The following is a 23,666-nucleotide window of genomic DNA, read 5'->3' on the forward strand; positions in this document are numbered from 1 at the left end:
AATTTGGACAGGCTCACTTTAGAGGCATTATTGCTGTGCTGTGGCAGGTTGGATTCAAAGTACTGGTGGAAAAGGTTTAAGCCTTAACTGACTAAAAATGAAAGAGGAATCCATAGCAATATTCATAAATTTGGCACCTCCACTGGGACATGAGACACTGTCTTTGAAGAGTGTCACATCTGTACTCTTTGTAGAGCATCCGCATTTGTAGAGCTGTAGCTTCCAAAAAAAACCCCAAAAAACCCATACAAAACCCTCAAAGACCAGCATTTTATCAGACTCCCCTCAGAAGCTCTGTGCTTGCTGAATGCTAGCAACACATGCCCAACTTCCCCAGGAATGTCTCAGCCTCTCCTCTCCCCTGTGAAAGCGTGAGTCATGTCAAGCCATGTGAAGGTGCAGTGGCAGAAAAAACAACAAGGTGGGAGCAGCAGGCTGCTACCAACAAAACAGGTACCCTGAAAGGTTAGAAAGGTTCACCCTCTGTACATCCCACTCCCTTCCCCTGTGCAGGACAAACACAGGAAGAGAAATCAATCCCCAGTTGTTCTGAGGAAGAACAGACAAGAGAACACAACATGTACAACCCTTTCCTGGGTGTCTTGTTTCTCCTGGGCAACACGAATATGCACTGAAAAGCTCGTACACACTAAGCCTCACAATTCCAAGAGACATGAGGTTTAGGACAAGCCATCTCTGCAGTCTATATACACGTGGCATCACAAAACATGTGGAAGTGTTCAGCAAGCTGAGTCTCTCCCTTTGTCTGGAGGAAATACGTGCTCTCCCAGGCAGAAGTAGCTGGAAAGCATGGTGTTCCTCCTCAGTAGCTGTAATCTAGACTCTTTTCACCAAACAGGCATTACGGGAACACAGGGTAATGTTTCCAGCAAATCTGCAAAGGAGATAAGGGATGGCAAGGACAGACGTGCAGGATGAGATGAGATGGAGGAGAAAAGGAGAAAATTATGCTCGGCCAGACAGCAGACATTAGCGTGATTTCATTGAGAAAGGACACCACAAAATAGCCCAAAAGACAGGAGCAGCACCTCAAATGTTTACCAAGGAAGATCTCTACAGTGAGCTAGCCATAAATAAAAGGACCAAGAAAAACTGATTCCAGTTTTACCACCTTGAAAACAAAGTGCTCTTCCACTGATCAAAGCTGTAAATGAAATCAGAAACTCACGCCAGCATGTCTTATCAGTTACATATTTACCGTGCAAAGTCAATATAGTAGCATAGAAATTACTGAGCCATTCTAAGAACAAGAGAAAAATAAATTTTCTCCATCTGTTTGAAGGAACAACCTGAGCTTGGAATGGATTAGTTATAGTTGGACAAAACTTGCTCTCCTAAAACCTGCCTACAAAGCCAGTGAACAAAATACTCATTTTTTGTGACATAGCAAAGAAAATATGCAGTAGTAAGTAGCAGAGGATATTAGGATTGTAGTATACCATACCTAAGGGGAAAGTAAGAGAACAACTTCATTCTAGCACCCGAGGATTCATTTGGTGCTGAAAATGAATGCATATCAAGGTCAAAGTATGTTACAGAAATCAAAGAAATTTGAATGCACATTTTTACAAGAAATTGTATTTTAACAAACCTTTTTTTTTCAAGGAGTGACATGGTGGGAAGGGGAGGTGGGAAAAAAGGTATGGGACACAAGATATAAGAAGTTCCCATTAAAGAGAAAAATGGGAAATGCACATTTCTTCTTTGAAAAATAGGTTAGGCTTAATTTTGTCCTTGTACTTACAGAAACTAATCAGAGAGATTTGACATTGCTGGGAACCTGCCAAGTGCAGCAGCTCATACATGCGGGGCCACTGTAAGTCTCTCACTGCAGCTACTCAAAAGAGCAAAATCACTTCAAATACCTGCTCACCTCGACTGATTGTGCAATCTCATGGTCAGTCACTCCCCACCACTTTCTCCCTGCCAGAGACAGAGCACTGCAGAAGGGAAACACGGTAGCTAAATGGGTTACATCACGTCAAGTCCTATCAGAAGTTACCCTTAAGAGGAGAGATGGGACAGTTCCTGCCACTCCCAAAAGCATTCCAGCTCAGATAGTTCTTTAAAAGGCGTCCTTAACTTAAAGAACAGTTAGAAGTTTAATGCAAAAATCATGCTCTTAGATTATTTAATGTAGGGAACACAGCTTATTTTTTAAAGGATCTGCAGCCAGTGGATGGATTTTACATGGTAAGGCTGGCAGGCTGTCTACTCTGCAACTGAAATGTTTTCAACAAGCATAGATGTTCTTAACCTACATAGCATAAGTAGCACTACCAGAAATATTGCTTCAGGAAAGATTCAAGTCCTTACTGTAGAACTGCCCACCAGGAATTAAAGTCATGGAATGCCGTTACTCCACAGCATTCAAGTCCAAGTTTTTGTGTTTTCATTGCTATTACACAGATTATTTAAATTAAGTTGGATCAACACACAAATTTGTGTGTTTCAAAGATAATGATTTTGGTAGCAGACATGCATATCTGATCCATCAAGGTCTTCAGCCTTTGTATATTAAAAAAAAGAAAAGAAAATAAAAGAAAAAGAAAGAAATTATTGTATTGTCACTGAGTAACTGAAGGATTTTAAGGGATGTATACACTGCATGAAAAACTTCAGACATATGATGCTCACACCAGCATAGGCTATGACTGGTACAGCTTGCAAAGCTATAGTATAGGTGGGCATATCTCCCCAGGAAGAAATCCAAATCACACAATTATACAGGATCTTACACTTTTCTAGTGCTTTACTAGAAACTTACAGTGGCCTTGCGGATCACAGGCAGTGCAAATATGGGAAGTGGGTGTTTATGGGAAGGTTAGCCTATGAACCATGACTCCTGGGCTAGGTAATGACTCACAACATGACTGAAAAAATGAAAAGGTAAAGGGTGCCTGTTCCTTCCTCTCTTTCTCTGTGACTGGGAATGTGGGATGAGGAATGAAGGTTTGTATACTGCTTGCAAGTTATTCCTGGGTGTATCCCATCATTGCCAAATCAGTAGGGTGACACAACTGGCAATCCAAATACTTAGGGTTCATTAGTACCTAATTGTAACACTGGTGAAACACCAAGACACCAACCAACTTTATTCCTACAGTTTGGGGCTGGGACCTCTCTGTAGCAAAAGGGCTGAGGGAGCGATTGAAGGGCCCAGCAGGTGTCAGGGATGCTCAGTGTTTTGTGAGATCATGCATTCGCATGCAGAGACTCTTGGTAAAAATATGTTTCCCCATTTAGAGCTACGGTACTTTTCACGATGACATCATTTCAGCAGTGACAAATATAGCTGAGTCTGCTCTTTCCTACGCCATATAAATCCCTTGACCTCAATCAGATCACTGCTGATTTACACTTGTGTAAATGAAGTCAGAATCCAGCCCATGGTATTCACAAATGTAGGCCAGAGTAAGCATTACTCACAGACAAGAGACAACCCTTCAGAGGAAGGAAAAAAGATCATTTTCATGCAAATATCCTTAATAATAAGGAACAAGAGTTAGAAATAAGAGTATGAATGAAATGCAATCAAGAACTGCTCTGAGATCAGATTTGCTTCTAACTTTATGATGCTGCATCAGCTGCTCTTACAGCAGCTTAAGCCCAAAATTTGACCTACCTGAAACTTGTTATACATAATTTTTCATCAGGGATCTGTGAGCTGACTCAATCTCTGAGCTTGGCTTTGAAGGTAGCTGGAAGTGCTCAGCTACTTGCAGAGTCTAAAAAAATTTGTTCGCTGCGTTCTATGAAAATGGAAACTTTTTTTTTTTCCCTGATATCCAGCTTTGCCCTCAATTTGTTGCACATTATCAATTTATTTATGCATAAACAGTGGCATTATGGTTTGGAGAATAGGGGTCCTTTGATGGGAGGTAAGCTTGACTAGCCTATGGGAGTTTACTGCTATGCATGTAAATGAGGACATACACACAAATATGCAGAACAGACAAGTGAAAATATACAGCATCTCTTTAAAATGAAATACTTTGATTGCTCCAATCACAAGAAGTTGTAAAACTAGCCTGAAGAATTAACAGCCTCAGTACATGCTAACTACATCCATCATAAATTCGTCTTTAGTTTCTGTTATCATATCACTGTCTCTTGGGACCCCCAGTCCTGTCATCATTTGCCCTTTATAATTTATTCAGCTTGTACTTGCCTGAATCCTTTCTACTTATCATTCATCTTTACAGTTGTACATAAAATTAGATTGATCCTTCTATGGCAGACACGTCAGAGAGAAAAGTTGTCATTGAATAACACATAAAGCAAATGAAGGTCCAGCAAAAGCTTTTGTTGAATAACTTGAAAATCATCCTCTGCGATCCAAAAGGTGTCAAATTAAAAAAACAAGACAATGCTACCTTTATAACTTTTTCTTTTTTTGCACATCATTTTTCAACTGTCATCAAATCTCAGACGTGACTGGGAAGCCTTTTTCCTATTTTGCATCTCAGGCTGAGTGTGGTTAGCCACCACAAAGGTGATGAATACACCAGTCTCAGCTGAGATAACAGTGTGCATCCAACACACTGGCTCTGTCAGGATGCTGGTACTGTGTTCTTTCTCTGCAAAGCTCTTTGGACTGGGTAGCAGGGAGAGAGTTTACTTTGTATTCTAGAGGCTGCCTTGTAGGGATACAGAAGCCAATCTTTAACTAGTGAAATGGAACTTTAATGTTTACCAAGCAGATAGGACCCAGGTGTTTCATCTCATCTGGTGAACAGAGCAGCACTGTCAAACTACAGGGGTTTTTAGCAAATGGAAAGTGCCTATAGCTTCCTCTTCCTCTCCTCTGCCCTGCTTTATCCAAAAGTACTTTTTCTGCCTGGTCACTTGGAGGAAACAAGGGGTAAAAAAAAAAATAAATATCACTTTAAGCATGACATTGACATCCAAAAATCTTAAAAGGAGAATTTCTGGAAAATTTCTGTAGGACTGGGTTTTTGATTTGGGGTTTTTTTTGTTTTTTTTTCTCTTTTTCTTCCTTTATTTTTTTTTTTCCCCAAGTCTCTTACCTCAAATCTGGTTTTATTCCTTTTCATCTTCATTTTTAACTTCAGAAAACAGACATGTTTCTCCCAAGGGAACAATTAAATGTGTTTTCTTTCAAAATCTAAAGGGCATGGTGAGCAAGCTGTGCGTTCAGCAGGCTACTTTAATCAATGGAACCCATCCAGCCTACCACTGCTGACCAAATTGCAATTTACATCAGTAGAGAAAAACTTTTGAAATGGGAAGTTATGAGAATATAATACCATTTTTGGCACAACACAGCATGCAGGGTGATATGTGGTTTAATGGTTTTCTAACAAGCTTTTGGAAAAAGCTTTGAAACATTAAAAAAAAAGAAAAAAAGACAATAAGAGAGTAAAATTTCAAGGCCTGCTTAAACAGTGAAATCCATGCTATGTGTGCAGGACTTCTGAAGTCCACATGACACTTATGTCTAATTTAAGCCTTATGACATGGATTTAAGAGAGGCCAGACCTTGCAAGGTACCCTCTCCCTCTCCCCTATGTTCAGGTGTCTTTCCTCACATATACATAAAAATGTAAGCAAGGTAAAACAAGTAATGTTGGGAAAACATTTTTATTCAAACAAACAAACAAACAAACAAACAAACAAATGACTGCCCCCCCCCCAACAAAACAAAACAAAGAAACAAAAAACCCACAAAACAAAACCGAACAAAAAACCATCAAACTGTGGACAATTGAAATTAGACAGAGGGGTTTTGCTTCTTTAAAAAATGGTTTAAATATGAGTTTTCTGAGCTCACCTGTCGTCTAGTGTTAAAGAGGCATATTTTTGCATATGATGAATAAAACAGAATGCATTTTCTCTAGATGGCAAGAAGAGACAAAGAATATCAGAACAGTTAGGAAGAAAACTAATTATGTTTTGCACTGAGAAATTTAGCATACCAGTAGTACCACTGTCTCTTTCAAGAGGAATAGATAGAGTAAGAAAACCCATCCTATTTCCCACACTGAACAAGCCCAGCAGATTGCTGAGGTTAACAGTTTCGTACATAGTTAATTTCATAGATATTCTTTGCAAGTCTTACAGGAAGGTTTTAACATTATGCAAAGAGACAGTGCCTCCAACCAAGTATACATGGACTGTTCTCTCCCGTTGCCTGAGAGAGCCACAAAGAACTAGGGGAAGAAAAATGCTGCTGTGCTTATCATACAAGAGCTCAGTTTATTTGTGCTATAAATAAAAGTAGATCTTGATAGTGTAATTACATTTCTCAGCATTATCCTCTGCCATTCACTTGAGAAAGAAAAAAGAAAGGGGAGAAAAAGTTCGCTTCACTATAATTTGTAATCAAAATGACTACACTTAAAACATAATTTTATTTCCCCGATTTCATTTCCTGTGGAGCTTTGTGGGGCAAATAGATAATATTATACAAAATCTGCAGGCAGATATAATTGTCCCATACGTTGCACTGTCATTGTCTACATCATTTTACCTCCATAGCCTTGCTTTCCTCGGGACCGTGGTCTGTGGTTTGATACTGCATTTTATCATTGTGGGATATATCAGAATCAGAAATCCCAGGGCTGAGCCAACTTTTTCTTTCTCTAATTTCTTTCTTCTGCTCCACCAAATTACTCTCCCTTGCCTTAATTCGCTTTTTATAATGCGAGTTTAAAAAAAAAAAAAAAAGGTGGTTTCCCACTATGAAGGATTAGCACAGATTATGGTGAACAGTGTTAATTATAGGTGAGGAAAAAGAATAGTGCATCTCTCCAATCTGTTCTTGATTTCCCCCGTGTCTGTCTGTCTGGTAATAAGCCTCCTTTAATCTGGCAGTCCCCTTGGTGAAATCAGCGCCATGGACAGCAATATTGATTGCTTCTGAGAAACCATCACAGCTGCTCAACCAAATTACCTTTGATATGTGACCTTTAATGTAATTACTGCAACATCAAAGCATTTCTATAAATTATTAAAGAACTAATATACTTCATCATCCAGCCACTCTATTGTATGTAAAATAAACAATCACAAGTAAACACTTGAATTTGAATTGTCCGACAATCACAAAATGCTCTTTACACTTATATACACACTGTGCCACATTAACCTTCCATTTCAGGCAGAACAATTTCAAACTCTCCAAAAGAACCTAATTTACTCATTCAGATGAACAAGATCCAAATGAAAGTCTCATGTTTTACATTCCATTCCAGTTGCTTCAAAATACGTATCATGTTTCCTTCCCTCCCAAAAACAAAGTGCCATAAAGACTTTATTAATCAACACATACCTGCTTGGAAGTCTTTTGATTATTCCACAAGATGAGTTTATGTCCTACATATAACATAGAAATATGTGAAACATATTTCTGTCATCGTACAAAGCACATCCAGAAAGTAATTACTGTAAAATATGTGCATGTAGCCACTCCACTAAAAACAAAGTGATACATAGCTAAGAGGCAAGACATCTGAATCTGGACAAAACCTCCTCATGCTTCACCATTTCCATACATTACCATTCATGTGCATATTATTAAAAATTACTCAGTGCTGTGTTTACAGTACAAATAATACAAACAGCAATATTGCAGGAGCAGGAAAGTGTACAGCTTACTGGGGAATGGGAAAGAATGGCTTAGTCTAGTACTATTTATTTTTTCCTATACCATGCCTGTTAATTGTTTTTGATGCCTCCTCAGTCTAGCTGTTTGTGTCACAGACAGTGGAGTGTCAAGAGAAGATGTTATATATGTCTCATTTTGAACTTATGTGAATAAGGACTTAGACCCCTGACCCTAAAAGTGCCTCTTATTTTATGGTGATGAACTATGGTTGATATTTTTGGTGCATGTTATCAAGAACAGTCAGGTAAGTCATAAATAATTCTCTGCTACTCAGATAGGAACCATAAAACAGTATCCAGGCATGATACTTTATCAAGAGACAAGACCGGTTTCCTTAAATAAACTACAGTGACATCATTCAGAGGATGAGTTCAGAAACTTGGCAGAAAGCTGCATGAAGAGAGTTTGCTGGTGGAAAGTAAACCTTTATCCTGAGACAAATAGAACTGGAAATGAAAGGGATGGGAAAATCAGTGCTCAGAACTCTAAGAAACCTGGTTGTTCTTTTAGACAGAGAATTCACTGTTCCCAGCTCAGAGATCCTGATGTGTCTCCTGAAAGTGTGTAAGGAAACAAACAAACAAAAAAAAAGCCTTCTAGAGGCAGTGTGGCCAGTATGGAATACAGGTAAAAGAAATTGCACAAACCAAGGAAAAAATTGTTTCCCTGTAGTCCAGAATTAGTTGGCGTAGCCTTTGGAGGAAGTCTTAATCCTAATGCAAAAGCTGGTTGAATTTTACCACTGTCCAAGAAAACAGTTTTGACTTAAAAACTTTTGGGATTTGAAGTCTCTAACACAGAGATTGAGAATTAGAAGAGTGAACATATAAGGAACTTAGGAAAAAAAAATTCTTAAATCATCACATGCCTTCCTTCTCCAACACCTGAGTCCTCAATCTCACTGAACCACTGTGTTCTTGAAGATATTATCATCATACAATTTCAGGATAAGATTTTAAACTCATAAAGAAGATAGAGCTCCGTTTATAAGTGAATGATCTACCTCCTAATGAGAAGTGCAAGCAGTCTCAATGGAAAATCTGGAATTTCAATTATTCTTTTTTAAATACACAACACCCTATTCATTGCATCTCTAGTTTAGATAAATATGTATTTTATTTCAAGCATATTTTAGAAAATTTCCGTTAAAATGTTACCTGAAACATCCCTATTCAACATATTTTCTCTCTTTTTTTTTCTTTTCTTTTTTTTTTCTATCCAGTTTTATCACTCAGGAAAGGGAGAAGCATTGGAAGGGGGAGGAGGAAGAAAAACTGAAATCCCCTCCCAAGTCTGAAGTTACTTTCAATCTGCTGCTAAGGAGTTTCTAGAAAAAAAAATAATTCAGAGGGAGTTGTCAGCTGACAGAAATATTTTTAGGCAATGAAGTATGTATATATTTGCATAAGGTATGGCCTTTTAAGCAAAGATAGACGTAGATGAGCAAGTGCGTGGGCATCTCCTTACTGGCAAGGTGGCTTAGAGATAGGTAAATAGACCCAGGATGATGGAAACAAGCGGAGCAGAATCAACACTTTCCTCAGAACACAGAGCAAGGGATGTGTCTTAGATCTGGTGGAAAGATAGGTTAATGCTACACAGCAATCAATCATTCAACACCAGCTAATAAAGACAGACTTTTGGATAGATTTCCTCTCAGTTTAGATGCAGCCTGGAACCCTCAGAAGCCCACTCTTAGTTATGTGGTCACTGGCTCCTGGTCATTGTGAAGCCAGCTCCATTCCAGCCGCAGGAGCACTTGGCTGCTCCCAATCCACAGACTCTGGCTGAATCTAAACAGTCTCTCCCTCGCCCGGGTAACCGCTTAACTAGAAACCCATCCCAGCAGGGCAGGTCTTCCCCACATAATGCTGATTCTATTTTTAGTACTGCTTGTGTTGTCTGAACCTTAGATCTTGCTCACGTGAATAATTTTCCTCATTATCTCGTGTGCGTCTTTCCTCTCTCTCTCTTTTCTCCTTGTCTCACCGCCTTTCCAATCTGCTACAGCTGCTTGAATACTAAAGTAACTGAGTCAAACCACTTTGTCATCAGGAATATGTTTTCATTCTGTGATAACTCAATAATGTGATCTGTTTCTTGATTTCTTGCTGCCAAACCTTGCTTCAGAGAAGAAAAGTAGTGAGAGGAAGCACCTGGTGAGGACTCCTAACATTCTGCTGTAGTGGTCAGAACCCTAAAGCAGTTCCTCAGCTGAGTTAGTCTGGTAGAATCCAGTCCATAACCAGTTGATTTCTGTTTTCCTGACTCCCAATAAGGGCAAAAAGCTTTTAGTTTTGGGCATGGGAACCATTTGGGTGTGTTGGTGGTATCTTGGTTTTATTAGCACAATGCAAATACTGAATCATCCAAACAAACGGAGACTTTTTGCTTTCAAATCTGAGATGAGAACACCATATGTAACCCATTTTTTAGATTTAAAATTAAAAAAAAAAAAAAAAAATGTTTTCAGTCTGGACTCACCCCCGGCAGTGTCTTCTGTTCATGCAGTGCGCTCTGGGCCTTTAGAGCAGACTCCCTTTCGCAGTATGTTAGGAAGGCACAGCCTGCAAAGAACGGGAAAAAAACCTCAGTAACAGCACTATTTCAGAGAAGATCCTTCTGAAATTGAGACACAGAACAAACCACTTTCCTGTCATCATCCCATTCCCAGTAAATCAATCATAAAATTCTCTCCTTAGTGTGTCAGTAGTAAAAGTCAAGAAATGAAGCTATCATAGCTTCCTCTGAACCCCGGTGGAAAGTGAGCAACAGCGTACATGTGAGTGCTTTTTTTTCCTTCAGGACATGTTTATGTGTCGGCTACAGAAGGCTGCACAGGATTAGGGATCTCAAAGGTTGCACATGATGGCAAGGTGGGGCATGAGATCCCACTCCTGCTCCAGCAGAAGCACTGGAAACAAGCCCCGTGTTGCCATATGCAGAAAGGTCTCACTCCTTTCTTTCCTACCAGGTACTTTAAGCAAAGGACATACAAGGACTTGGAACTTCCTACTGCAGAGGAAAATTTCTGTTGTTTACCCTGACCTGCACCAAAAGCTCATTGCTGTTTTTGCATCGCAGCAGAAATTCACCTCCCTACACTGGCTGCTCCAAACACTCATTGGCTTCCAGTTACAAACACAACCATGCCAAAGCCCAAACAATCACTACAAAACACCCCCGACCCACAGATCACTTGAACTTCAGATATTCACTGATGGGCTACATCTTTGGTTCTTCCAAAGATTAACTTATCAACTACAAAGCCTGAAGCCCTGTCAAAGTAGCACCTTGCTGTGTTTTCATTCCCCACCTCTATGCTTCCCTTCCCTTACTCCATTTGTGTGTCTGATGTGATCAAATTATTTCTTCTTACTGCAGTATACTGAAAACCTGCCAGTTCCTGCAGCAAAAAATATGCTTGTTATGCAGAAGACATTTTCTCTGAAATTACTACAGAATGTCTCCAGCTCCTTGAAATGGAGGTATCATATCTTTCAAGGTTCAGGCAGCATGTCCCTCAAACTGAGAATTTCTTTCAGGAGCAGCACAAGTATGGAGAGACTGCCAAAGAAACAAACAAGTCCCATAGCCTCATCTTTACCCACCCACCCTCTCCCTAATAATATATAAAGTATGTAGCAGGTGATTAAAGAGTAGACTGTAAACTTCTTTTCAGCTTTGCCACTGTGAGCATTTTGTCCATGCAACGTTCACTGTTTTTTCCAAATTATTTCTTTGGAGAATGTTACCAAACAAATCACACTGTTACATGCTTTTAATAGATTGTACATGCAAAAAATAGGATTTTTTTTTCTCTATAAATTTATATTTTTTATCAAAGATTGTCCTGTGGAAGTCACCATACTCCTCTCACAATGAAGCTATGATATCGAATGAAAAAGAAGAAAAAGAACAAATTTTTCACTATTTCTTATCCTGTATTACTTTCTGGAGAACTTCTCACTTTCTGTTTATTCAAGCCAATCACATTTATTATGTCTCAATAACTGAGATTCAGATGCAGAAGGTGACAGTCAGAAAAGGAGACTGAACATCATCAAAAGTTTGCGTACTTGGAATTATTTTGATTTGTTCCCCTCTAACTTTAAATGAATACGTTTTCAGTTAGTCTGTATCCACCAAAGAAGAGGAAGAAACTGTGGCAAAGTGTTTACAGCTAGCAGAAATAGTAGATTGAAAAGGATCCTTAAAAGTCACCCATAGCCTGATAATCAAATGGGAAACTATGCTTAAATTTAATTTCAGGGCTAAATCACAGGCTGAGAGCTCTGTGTTTACTAGATACAATAAGAAAGTCTCCCTTTAGCAGCAGACGTGGAGCAGCTGATACAGTCTAATTAGGCACATCATAGCACACTGTTATAAACTATGCAGTGTAAAGCTCTCATAATGATAGCTATATTTTTCTCCTCATTGTGATTGCCACGATGAGAGTTCAGGGTAACAATGTCCTACTCCTATAGTACCATGACTGCAATTCAGGCTGAGTAAGCTGAAGACATCTCTTCTCTCAAAGTGGGTATTTTCCATTTAAGACCCACCCTGTGTGTGTGTGTGTGGAGGCAGGTTCCCACCAGGGAGAAACCTCCACTAAGTTCTCTCCAAAGCTGTTTCAAAAGTGGTAGAAGTACCAAACTCCCCAAAACAGTACTCAGAATGCATCCAATCATCACTGGTACAACAATCACACTGTTATGAACTCAAAGACTTTGAAATGGAAAAGAAATCTACTCTCCCATATGATCAAACAAAAAAACCCCTCTTGTTTTCCAGAGCCACAATGTATGCTCCGTGGAAGTGTTTCTTTTTCCCTTTTCTTTCATATATCATGCACATGAATTACAATCTATCCCACACATGTTGGGTACAAAGCAATATCTCTATGAAAAATAATATCTTGTTTATTTTAAGTAAGGCTTCATTTCTTAGAGACAGTAAGACATTCCATCCCAGCAGTGGCCAAATGAAATAAAGTAGAGATTATTGCTCGTGGCAGGCCTCAAACTTGAACTTGAAAAGGACAGCTCATGGGGATTTTTTTGTCTTCCCTTTCCTTACCACAAGATTGCTCTGTAAGGCACATATGTAGCATTAGCCATCAGCTAAAATAATAAATTTTTCAAAAACATGAGAACTTTTATAAAACAATACTTATCTATTATTCCATCCTGCAAGAATTTCTTGTGCATTAGGATTAAAGGAAATACTCCTTCTTGCACCATACTGACTGCCTCCCTGAAACCAAAATTGATCTCTGCTTTGTACCGTGATGTTTAAAGGAATGAGAACCTCTTTCAGGTGCTACTTTTCCTAGGCTACCTCTTTCACTGTGCCTCCACATGACCCCTCCAAAGGGCTCTTCCTTCCTGGAGAATGTTGCTTAGAAAACACAACACTAGAAACTCAGATTAACACTATGGAATACAGCATCCTGAATAACTGAGTCTTGAAATAATGCCATTTAAAGTAGATATGTTGGGGTTTTTTTTTTCAGAGAAATGAAAATGAGAAAAAAAAGGTGCTTTTTTAAATTTTTTTTTTCTTCATTTCATTTTGATTTCCCAGATGGAACAAAATTTTAGAACAATCATTTTTCCCTGCTGAACCTCAGGATTGAGTACCGAATCACTTATTTCACTGGAAAAAAAAAAAAAAATATTTTTCATAGTAAACTCCTAAGTAGCTCAACTTAACTGCTCACTTGCCATCAGCAAGTCATGTGAACATGAGTTCTGGGTGGAAGGCTTCATATTTCACTACAAAACATTTGCACCATCTATCCCCATTGAATTGCCCATGTTCAGCAGTATAATGAACATTTCTCAACATATCTCTTAAGTAAAGATTGCATGAAAGCAATGCATTATTTCTATCCCCCACTTTTCTGGGTGGTAATGACTCAGTCAGTACAGTGTTTGTGAATTATACCAGAATTTGAACAAAAAATTCTAATTGACTTTTTGATAATGAAGGGCTTGGTCCAAACTGCTCCTAATTTCAATTCTATTTTTCTCATGCATTCCAGACATGTGTCAATCAGCTAAAAAGAGACTGTGTTTGGATTGTGTCTTTTCAGCTCTTCATTTGCTACCAGTGGACAGTTTTTGGGCAAACACATAAACATCTGGAAACTCCCACCTGCCTATTAACCTTTTGAACTACAGTCTCTTGGAAGCATGAGGACATATCAAGCTGTCTCCTGGGAAACAGGATTGTTAAAGAGAGGTGGGAAACAAAAACAAAAGCTTGAGATGGAAAAGAAATTACAAAAGCTCTACTTTAATTTTATCTCTAGAGAATTCAATAGTGCAAATAATAATTGTATGAGATACAGATGGAAAATGATTGTGGTCATGGCAACTTCAGCTTCATAGCAAGTCTTGAGAAGATTTTGCACAAGCCTAGGAGGCAAAACTGTCAGGAGAAACACTGTAAACTGAACAGAATAATACTGAAAACTGAAAGTCAGTCACACTGCCTGAGTTGAAGGCAAAGGCAGGGACTGGGAGAATGGACAACAACCCACTTTGGCATATCAGGTTTGAGACCATCTAAGGAACCTCAAAATGCACAGGTCCATGGAATCTGATGAGATTAATCCATGGGTCCAGAGGGAACTGGCAGGTGAAGGGGTTAAGCCACTGTCCCTCAGGTTTGGGAGGTCAGCAAGGTACCCACTATAATTGGAAAAGAGAAAAACTTCCCTAATTTTAAAAGAGAGACTATAAAAACATATAGGCCACTTTGGGTAAGATCATGGAGCAGAGCTTCCTGAACAACATGCTACATGGAAAATAAGGATGTGACAGTCAAAATGGCTTCCCAAATGGCAAATTGTGCCTGGCAAACTTGTGGGACTTCTACAAGGCACTGGTGGAAAAGGGAAAAACAACTGGCACCATCTACCTGGACTTGTGAAAAGCATTTGACACTGTCTCACAAAACATCCTTGTCTCTAAAATGAAGGAAAACTGATTTCAGGGATGGGCTAGTGGAATTGGCTGGACAGCCACACTCAAAGTGTTGCTGCCAATGGCTCAAGGTCCAAGTGGTTCTCGTTCCTCAGGATTTGGTGTTTTGTATTTTGCTGTTATACATCTTTGCTGGCGACCTGGACACTGGGTTTCAGTGCACCTTCAATAGGTTTACCTTGAAACAGAAACTTGTTTTGTGGAGCAGTCCACCCTCTGGAGGGAAGGGATGCCATCCAGAGGGATCTTGACAGGCTTGGAAAGTGTTCCCATGCAAACCTTGTAAAGTTCAACAAGACCAAGTGAAAAGTCTTTTACCCATTTTGGGACAAACTCGGGCACAAATACAGACTGGGCAGAGAATGCACTGACAGAAGCTGTGCCAAGAAGGACTTGGGAGTGCTGGTTTATGTCAGCAAGTCACACTGACAGCCCAGAAAGCCAACCACATCCTGGGCTGCAGCAAAAAAACTGTGTCCATCAAGTTAAGGGAGGTGATTTTCCCCTCTAGTCCACCCTTGCAAGAGTCCACTTGGAGTACTGCTTTCATTTCTGGAGTCACAAACTTATAAAGCTGTTGGAGAGAGTCCACAGAAGAGACCACAAAGATGATCACAGGGCCTGGGAAACCTCTGTTGTAAAGACAAGCTGAGAGAGTTGAGTTTGGTGAGCTTGGAGAAAAGAAAGCTCTGGGGACATCTACCTTAAGGAGCTGAAAGAGCTGAAGAGGGACTTTTTACAAGGCCATGAAGTGATAGAACAAGGGCAAAGATGGCTTAAATTTGAAGAAGGTTGAGTTGGATCAGATATTAGGAAGAAATTTTTTACTGTGAAGGTGATGAGGAACAGGTTTCCCAAAGAAGTTGCAAGTGCCTCATCCTTGCAAATGTTCAAGGCTGGGTTGAATGAGACTTGGTGCCTTGGCTGAGCAGAAGGTGGACCTGTCCATGGCAGGGAAGTTGGAACTAAGTGGTGAAATTACATTGATGATTTGAACCCTAATGCATTGCCTCTCTTGGAACAGCTCTTGGCCCAGATGCTCACCTCAGCCACAGTAATCCAGAACAGTTAGGATAACCCTAGGGATTGAGAAGGATGGCTCGAGTGATCTTAGCCAATTTTTAATTCACAAACTTTTGTGACTATAGTGTATGCACTCAACTAGCTATCACAGCTCGGCTGACAGGTGATAACTTCTGAAACTACAGCCTTTCCAATACTTGTGAGTGTAACTAAAATCAGAATCATTGCCCAAAAAAAGAAAATTTCCATAAGGCTGTCGGGTTTTTTTTGGTTGGTTTTTCTTCTTTGAGTCAAATACCTCCTTGCTTTTAGTTACAAACATATTAGTTAGCAGTGAGGATTTCCTTAATTGTCCTTCCTGTGTTGTGTTATGTTAGAATCCTTCAGCACATGAACTAGTGAACAAGAGAATCTTCTGTAACGGAGGAAAGAACACAGATCGGCTGATAGTGTCTACTTTCCCCCCTACCATCTTTAGTGTACCTCACAGCTTAACACCCCAAAGCAGAGAAACCAAGGGCTTTACTCCAGTGGACCACTGTGGATTTTCAGGAATCAAACTGCAATCCAAGTACAACTCTCCAAGACCCTCAAGAAAATGGAGGAAGCAAGTAATTCTGCATACCTTGGGTTACAGACTAGTGGTCATGCTCCAGCTCAAGATAAGTTACAGTCTTCTAGAGAAGCTGGTTAGAGAGCAAAAAGTTTACATCCTTGGGAAAAAAATATAGGAACTCTCAACTGGTCACAGGTCTGAGCATCTCATTCAGTGATGCCTCAATTTCTCTATGTCCTAATTACCATTGAAGAAATTAGACCAAGATATACAAGTTATCTGTGGTGGACCAGAGACCTGTGCCCCATTTTCCAGACTCTAGGTTGGTTTTTCAAGAGTGCTACTTCTCTGAAAATAAAGAAGTTCATTGCTTCAAAATTCGGAGATCTGTTATATACAGAAAGATCAAGATATTTAAGAAAACTCTTGCCTTAAAATCAACATCTCAGGTTACGTCTCCCAGCTAGGATTTCAAAGTGAAAAAGAAATCTTTTTTCGCTTTAACTGTCCTAGCTCTACATGTCTGGGTTTGAAACAATTCTCATTTGCTCTGTCTACAGTGGACTGCCCAAGGTTTAATCACTTGAGGGTTTCAGAGATTGAGCTGAATTTTCTTGAGGGAGACACAATCAATAAAGACTTTTGGAACTGGAAATGTTTTATCCAATTTCTTCATCTGTTTCTCTCTCAGTGATTAACTACCTTCTGACAAAAGTTAACATCTTTGCTGTTAAAGAACATTCACTTGGCTAGAACTTTCTTTTTCTCCATCTCCCCTGCTGCACAACAACTGAACACTAACTGTTTAGAGAAAAAGATAGGAATAAAAATCTTCCCAGATATCAGCTTCCCTGTCAATTATATTGCAAGGCAGATTAACATCCGAAATGCCCTGCTGTGTGGAATGCTAATTTTCTTTTTCCTCTTATGCTATTTTCCATTAACTATTATGATGCTGTAATATTCCTGCTATAGATAACTTGATAGGGTTCTCTGTGTTAAAAGCATACAAAAGACCCACTCATATACATCCATGAACCAACACTAAAAAGCAAATTAAGAAGCACAATCTGCAAATGCAGAAGTTAACCATATTTACAGAATATTAGCTCACTTAAAATGCATTTATGATAGTTCAAAATGAGACATTGATATGCACAGTCCAAATCAGAGTCAATCCTCAGCGTAAGCAGCATTTAATTATATTTAGCAGTGTACAGGCAGACAGCAGAGACTTGAGCATCTGTTGGTATGTGTGTTTGAACAACACAGACAATGGTTTTCTCCTGATTTTTGATAACAAGTAGTTTTTTAATGAAAGTATCAGTTTTTAAAAGTCAGAATTTCTCATAGAAATTTTTAACAAAATACTTCCCCAAGTTTCTCAGCTCCATAATGCCATAATTGCTGTAGGATCTTGTCAGAACAAGTTCCTACACCAAGAGTAATTTAATCCAGGACAGCCAGTAGTCTGGGCTCCAATCTGGATCAGGCAAACAGGGTCTCAGGTGAAGAGCTTTGACACAGGAGACCACATTGTCACTGGGAGACCCCCAAAGCTTCATCCTTATTTTTTAAGTAACACCACAGTTACCTTGCCTCCACACCACTGCAAAACTAGAAGGCTTTTGATCTGTCAGACTTTCTTCCCCAGGATGGGGGAACAGTTTCTGGCTCTGATTCACACATAGATGTTTTTTTCCTGGGGTCTTCAAAGTTCCTTGCAAGGTTGCTTTGGGCGATCCTTTGCTCACTGGTACACTCAAAGCAAGGTGCAGAACGAGCCACTGATTTGACATTCCATGTACCATGTCCTGCTCTCTTATAACTGCCAATATTTCAGCTTTGAATTTTGTCCTAAACTCCAGAGATAATTTTGATCATCCCAGAAAAGTCAAGAGAAGACTTGCTGCTCAAGTTTCTGCAATTCTGGCTATCCAGAACATTTTGTCCCCAGAACAGGTGTCTAAATTCAATGCACACAAGAAGTAGGTTCACCATGAAAGAAATCAGAATGTAGATTACTGGTTAAGATAGTTGTCTACCACAGAGAGTGCTGGGGTGCCCAATAAGGCCTGGAAATATTTAATGTTTTAAATTACTGTAGAAAGCTTACTTTTAAACAGAGCAGCTTCTTCAATTTCTCATTTGTTGCCTAAATCCTGTGTAGTCTTTGTTGTAAGGCAAGATAGGGCCTTCAGGCCCTAATAATCAAACAATGCTTTTGATTTAAAATAAGGAAAGACAGATATTTGAGTAAAAATAATAGTCAAGTGCCATTCTGGACCAAGCAAGAGTGTTTCCAGTGATTCAGAACTCTGTCATTGATGAAAAAGTCGTGAACAAACTCTGGAGATCACTCAGGTGAGAGTAAGTAGATTCCACCTTCAACTCCATAATGATGCAATGAGTTTGAGTTAAAATCCTGATCATCTCTAAGCTTGACTCACTTCAACCTACCTTTTACTTCAAAGAAAATCTAACACAATTATGTTATCCACTTTACATTACAGACTCAGGAAAAAAAAAATAGCTCAAAATCTTCAAGATTTCTTGTTTGCAGTGAGGTGATAAAGAAAAAATACAGAAATGTAGGGGGAAATGTCTTGTGAGTCATTAGTGAGAGACAGGATATAAACCTGCTGTTGAAACAGTAACACTTAAATTCAGAATGTTATGGGTTAAACCTCCTTAGACTACATGCATTAATTAGACTTTGTACCTGCTGTTCTGGGTCCTGCCTTTTGAGTTCTTTCTATTGTTAGCAGCATATGAATAACTCAGTGGATTTTCTAAAACATTTAGCTCTTTCAGAAACTTTTCCTCCACTTCAATTTGTTTTGATTTTTGGATTCACTTCTTTTGGAGAGACTTCTTCAAGAATGCTCATCTGAGTCTCCAGAGGTTATGCTACTGTTAAACAACAATCACTTTGAATGCCTTGAATCTTAGCAAAATAAAGCTAAAGCAAAAACATCTCTAAACTAATTAGACTGCTCTGCTACTTACAGCTTTGTCCAAGCCTTTCTTTTCTGCATCTATACAGAGTGGGTTTGATTTGAGTTTTTTTCTTTTTCCTTTTTTTTCTTTTACTGCTCATTATCTTTCACAAGGATGAGGAGCAGACATTTCTTGGAAAATAACATCAAGTCTATGTACAGGAAATGTGTTTGTACTTTTGCATTAAAAAAGTTGGTATTTTTGCCCTTAAAAAATGTCAGGCCCATGCAGCAAACATCTTGTTGATAACATCATCAAATGATTAGTTATTTATGCTTTTGTCTCAGAAACATGTAAGTAGCTTGTTCTAAATACAGACTCGTATGCTCTCTAAACAACCTCATATTCTTTATTCTCTCAGACAGGGCACAAGTGTCAATATAGATTTCTGACATTTCCAGCTCAAGGTTGAAAAAAAAAGGCACTAAAACAACTGCAGAAAAGAACTATTATTAGGCAACTCTTAGCCCATTCAGAAGCAAACTATTGTAATTATCTCTAGAGAGTTATTGCTCTTACCAAGTTTGCCAGCCCACACTTTTTTAATTCAGGAAATTCAGATTCAAAATGGAACCTTAGGATACCTCTCAAAATCAGCCTTATTACTCACAGTTATTGAGTGTTTCTCCACACCCCATATGCAAGAACTGTCAGCTGGCCAACATCAGAACTCCTCGGCTAAGTTCCACAAGTTTTTGTAAAGTTTTAATTTAGGGAAGTGCATCCAAAGCCACCTTAGGATTTTTATTTTATAAAAGCAAATCCAAACCCACAAAAAATGTATTTCCTGATTCCAGCTGATGTAGAAATGAAAATCTTTAAGCAGCAGCTGCTACTACAAGATGATCACCCTGAGACTAGAAGTCTCCAGAAACTTGTAAGAGTCACAATATGAGCCAGAGAAAACTCTACAATACCAGCTGGCTTCATGAGATTTCTGGAGACAAATTTCAGCTGTCAGAACAATTAACATCCAAGCTCCCATAACCAGATGCTGTTTTCCATATGTTTTGACTTTGAATGGCTTCTTCTATCCTCTAAGAGATGTGGGAAGAAAATAAGTATTGTCTCTTATCACCTATTTCTTTCTCTTTATCCTTCTTTTTCAATTTGGCTTGTTCTTTAAGTATAGGTAGCAGAATGGTATGAAGTAGGATCAAGTTCTTCTGCAAGATTCCAGGGATGAAGTTATCTTCTTAATCAACAAACCTCTGTCTCCTTAGGTCTGAGAACCACGAGGTTCTTTCTGCCTTTCTGACAAAAAGCTCTAAGCTGAACCATCTTTTTGTGGCACAAGCTTCCTTTAAGGGCCTGGTTTATGCAAAAAGAACTTAGGAACCTGGACAAGGCAAGCAGAGACTGAATGAAGATTTAACCACCTGTCCAAAGCCACATAGACCTGTAGAAAAGGTCAAACTTGGACCCAAAACCTCCCAAGACCCTACCTAAAGCTGAACACCTATCAGTTGGTTTTTCTTGAACATGAGCATATTCCTGCACAGACTCACAAATATTATTCAGTATATAATCCAGTAAATTATGTACAAATGAATTATTATAAATATAATCCAGTTGATTATCTCAAAATGGAAACCTGGGAAAACACTGTTATCCCTTGTATCCAGGTGCATTTTCCCATGCACTACAGTGGGACAAAGTTCCTGGGTAGCAAGTATAAGACAAACTGTGTGAGTTTAAGCCTAAGACTTCAGATTTTTACAAAAGGTATAAGGATGTAATCTTTGAAGTGAAAAAGAAACAGTGAATTTAATTAAAACAAGATCTGTGCAATTTACAAAGCTTCAGTGCACTAGGTTTAAAAAGGGTTCTTGTCAGGATGAAGTAAAAGAGGTACAATTTCCTGACACACAGAGAACAAAATGAAATGTGTGTAGTAATCAACTACCAGAGACATATTTTGATCACATTTTTGTTGATCAACTTAAAAATTAGTGAACACTGATTATATAGTAAATTGTTTCTATTAAACACTTGAAACAGCTTGTAGTAGAAATTTTTTTTGCTTTGAGAACTAAACTCGTGTTAGATGATGAACAGTGCAGACCACAAAACACTGAGGGCTGGCAGGAGGAACGTGCATGATAAATGTCAGTTGTAGAAGAACTATCTAGCAAAGCAGAAGTTCTGATATTAAATTTAAACAGCACAGCAAGGAAGATTTCACACACCAAGAGGAAAGGAGAATAAGATGCAACAGATCCTAGAGGGTGCTGAGCCCCGTAATAGCATGGTCAGTCACCTGAATCCCTGCTGGGGAGGATTAGCCATGCCTAGAACCTTGCATGGTTCATCTCTGGAAATACAGGTAAAGAATAGCCACAGAAGAACGTGTTCAACAGGACAAATGAAGCTGAAAGGCAGTAGTGTCAAAAGACATTTTCAGATGACAGTGGGCAATATCATACACAATAGTGTGTATGTCTCTTCCAGATCAGACACCCCCTTCCTTTGGTGTCAAGAGAAAACCCACATCTAAAATGATCCTGTCAGCTCTAATCACCTAAAAGTGTTCAGAAACACATGGAAGGAAAAAAAAATGGAAAAGAAAAGATGAATTTCAGAGATGAGTAATAGAAATTTGTAATGGACTGGGAGGACTGACTTATGAGAGAAGATTAACTAAATGTGTATGACTTGGGTAAATGATGACTCAGGGGGATGGATGATAACAGGCTGCAAATCTTGAAGGTATAAGCACAAAGACTGGAGAAAAGTTGTTCAGGATGATACCAGGGAACAATAACTGGAGCAAACAACAGGAAATTCAACATTGGAACATTTAGCCTGAGCTTTAGGAATGCTTCCTAATTATTCAGAATATTGGTGTTCCTCCCTCTCAGCCTCAAAATGGCTTTTGCATCTAAACAACCTCTTAGTCTGGAATAAATTTAACTTAATTTTAATTGGCATTTATTTGTGTGAGTGTAGTGCATGACCACATAACCTGGGGGTTTCCAGATCCCACAAGTTTAAGGACAATAGTGGAATAATCTCTTAAGCATGACTGAGGGGTGTCTGTCTTTGTGTGATGGAGGCAGGGATGGAGGAAAGGCAGGGAGGTGAAAGGTGGAAAAGTTAAATTGACATGAAAGGGCAGAGGGTGCTTCTAGTGCAAACTTTTAACTCAGTAATTTTCCAAAACCTTTCTTTGTCACTGTTCCATCTGACTGTTCTGTAAGGTTTTTGTCTTCTTAGTCTGCTAAAAGGCATGAGGAGAGAGAAATTCTTGCAGTCATGGAAGAGAATCACAGCCACAGATTCTTGTGCCATTTAGGACAATTGCAAGCTATAAGACGGAAGTTTATGACCCTACAGAAGGTAAAAGTAAACATTACTAACTGTCTCTCCCAGCCATTAGAGCAAATCAGTCCTTCATGGAACTTTTATTACTTAAGTGACTTGAAACCATAAACAAAAGCTAATACTGATCCAAGAGTAAATGCATTCAGAGGGCCTTAATTTTCTCCCTTCTCCCTATTTCTAACTTTAATGATTCTATCCAGAAGTTTAATACATTGTCTAACCCAAGAAAAAGCCCATTTTTTAAAGAAATCGTTTCAATAGCCTTTCTTGGTAAAAAGAAATCAGAATGTCAACTGACTGTGATAAAATTTGCATTAAAACACCATTCCATCCATGGTCAGCGGGGCAATTGCCAGTAATTTTCAAGGGGTTGGACAGAGCTGGGTAGTCAGCCAGTCACCAAATTTTCCTGAGTGGTATAATTATTTTTTTATTTTGTAACGATTTATTTCAGAGAAAAAACTAAGAATCAATCACACACATACACACACAAGCTAATATAATTTTCCTGGTTTTCTTTTTTTTTTTAAATATAAGCTTTATATGACGTCTTGCTTGATATTTTAGTATAGATTGGGAAGCTCTAGGCCAGAAATGAACAGAAAGGCATGTCTGCACCAACACAGCACCAGCAAAGAGCTCCCAGTGGGGAAGTATTCAGACTGAAGAGCAGACTTCTCAAAAGTGACTGTTGGAAGCCATTTTGACCAAGATATTAAAAGACAGATGAAAGAAACTTTCTAGGCTACCTCATGAATACAGTGACCTGCCAAATTTTTCCCTGTTACCAGTCAATGAATCAGTGGATAGTGGATGCCTGAAAGCAGACACACATCAAAGATGTGGTTGCATTTTACTTTTTTTTTTTTTTTCTGTCAGGAAAGCTAAAAATAGTGAGCCAGCTGCTGAGCGTCTCTGGGACGTTAGCACTCACTGGAGAATCCCTGCTGATGTCAGAAAGTAGGAGAGTAGAGTTTAATGAGTTTAAAAATCCCAAAGAACAACTACTGTTGCCCTCAAAAGTAGAGGACTAGAACATTATATAAGGACAATGGTCTAGACCAGACAAAGCCCACCTTATTCAATATCCCCATTCCAATGGTGGCCAGAAGCA

At 39.0% G+C, this 23,666-nt stretch overlaps 1 protein-coding gene across 32 annotated transcripts in view; it reads right to left on the reverse strand.

Annotated features, from left to right (window-relative positions):
* The window catches only part of CELF4 (CUGBP Elav-like family member 4), a 668,420-nt gene that overhangs the window by 567,634 nt on the left and 77,120 nt on the right, over positions 1–23,666 (reverse strand). For all 32 annotated transcript variants that reach the window (XM_050986794.1, XM_050986792.1, XM_050986779.1 and 29 more), the window contains exon 2: positions 10,136–10,218. In XM_050986794.1, the coding sequence (XP_050842751.1) occupies positions 10,136–10,218 (83 nt within the window). The remainder of the gene's footprint in view (positions 1–10,135; positions 10,219–23,666) is intronic.

The sequence above is a fragment of the Serinus canaria genome, chromosome Z, assembly GCF_022539315.1.
Source record: "Serinus canaria isolate serCan28SL12 chromosome Z, serCan2020, whole genome shotgun sequence".
Classification (NCBI taxonomy): domain Eukaryota; kingdom Metazoa; phylum Chordata; class Aves; order Passeriformes; family Fringillidae; genus Serinus; species Serinus canaria.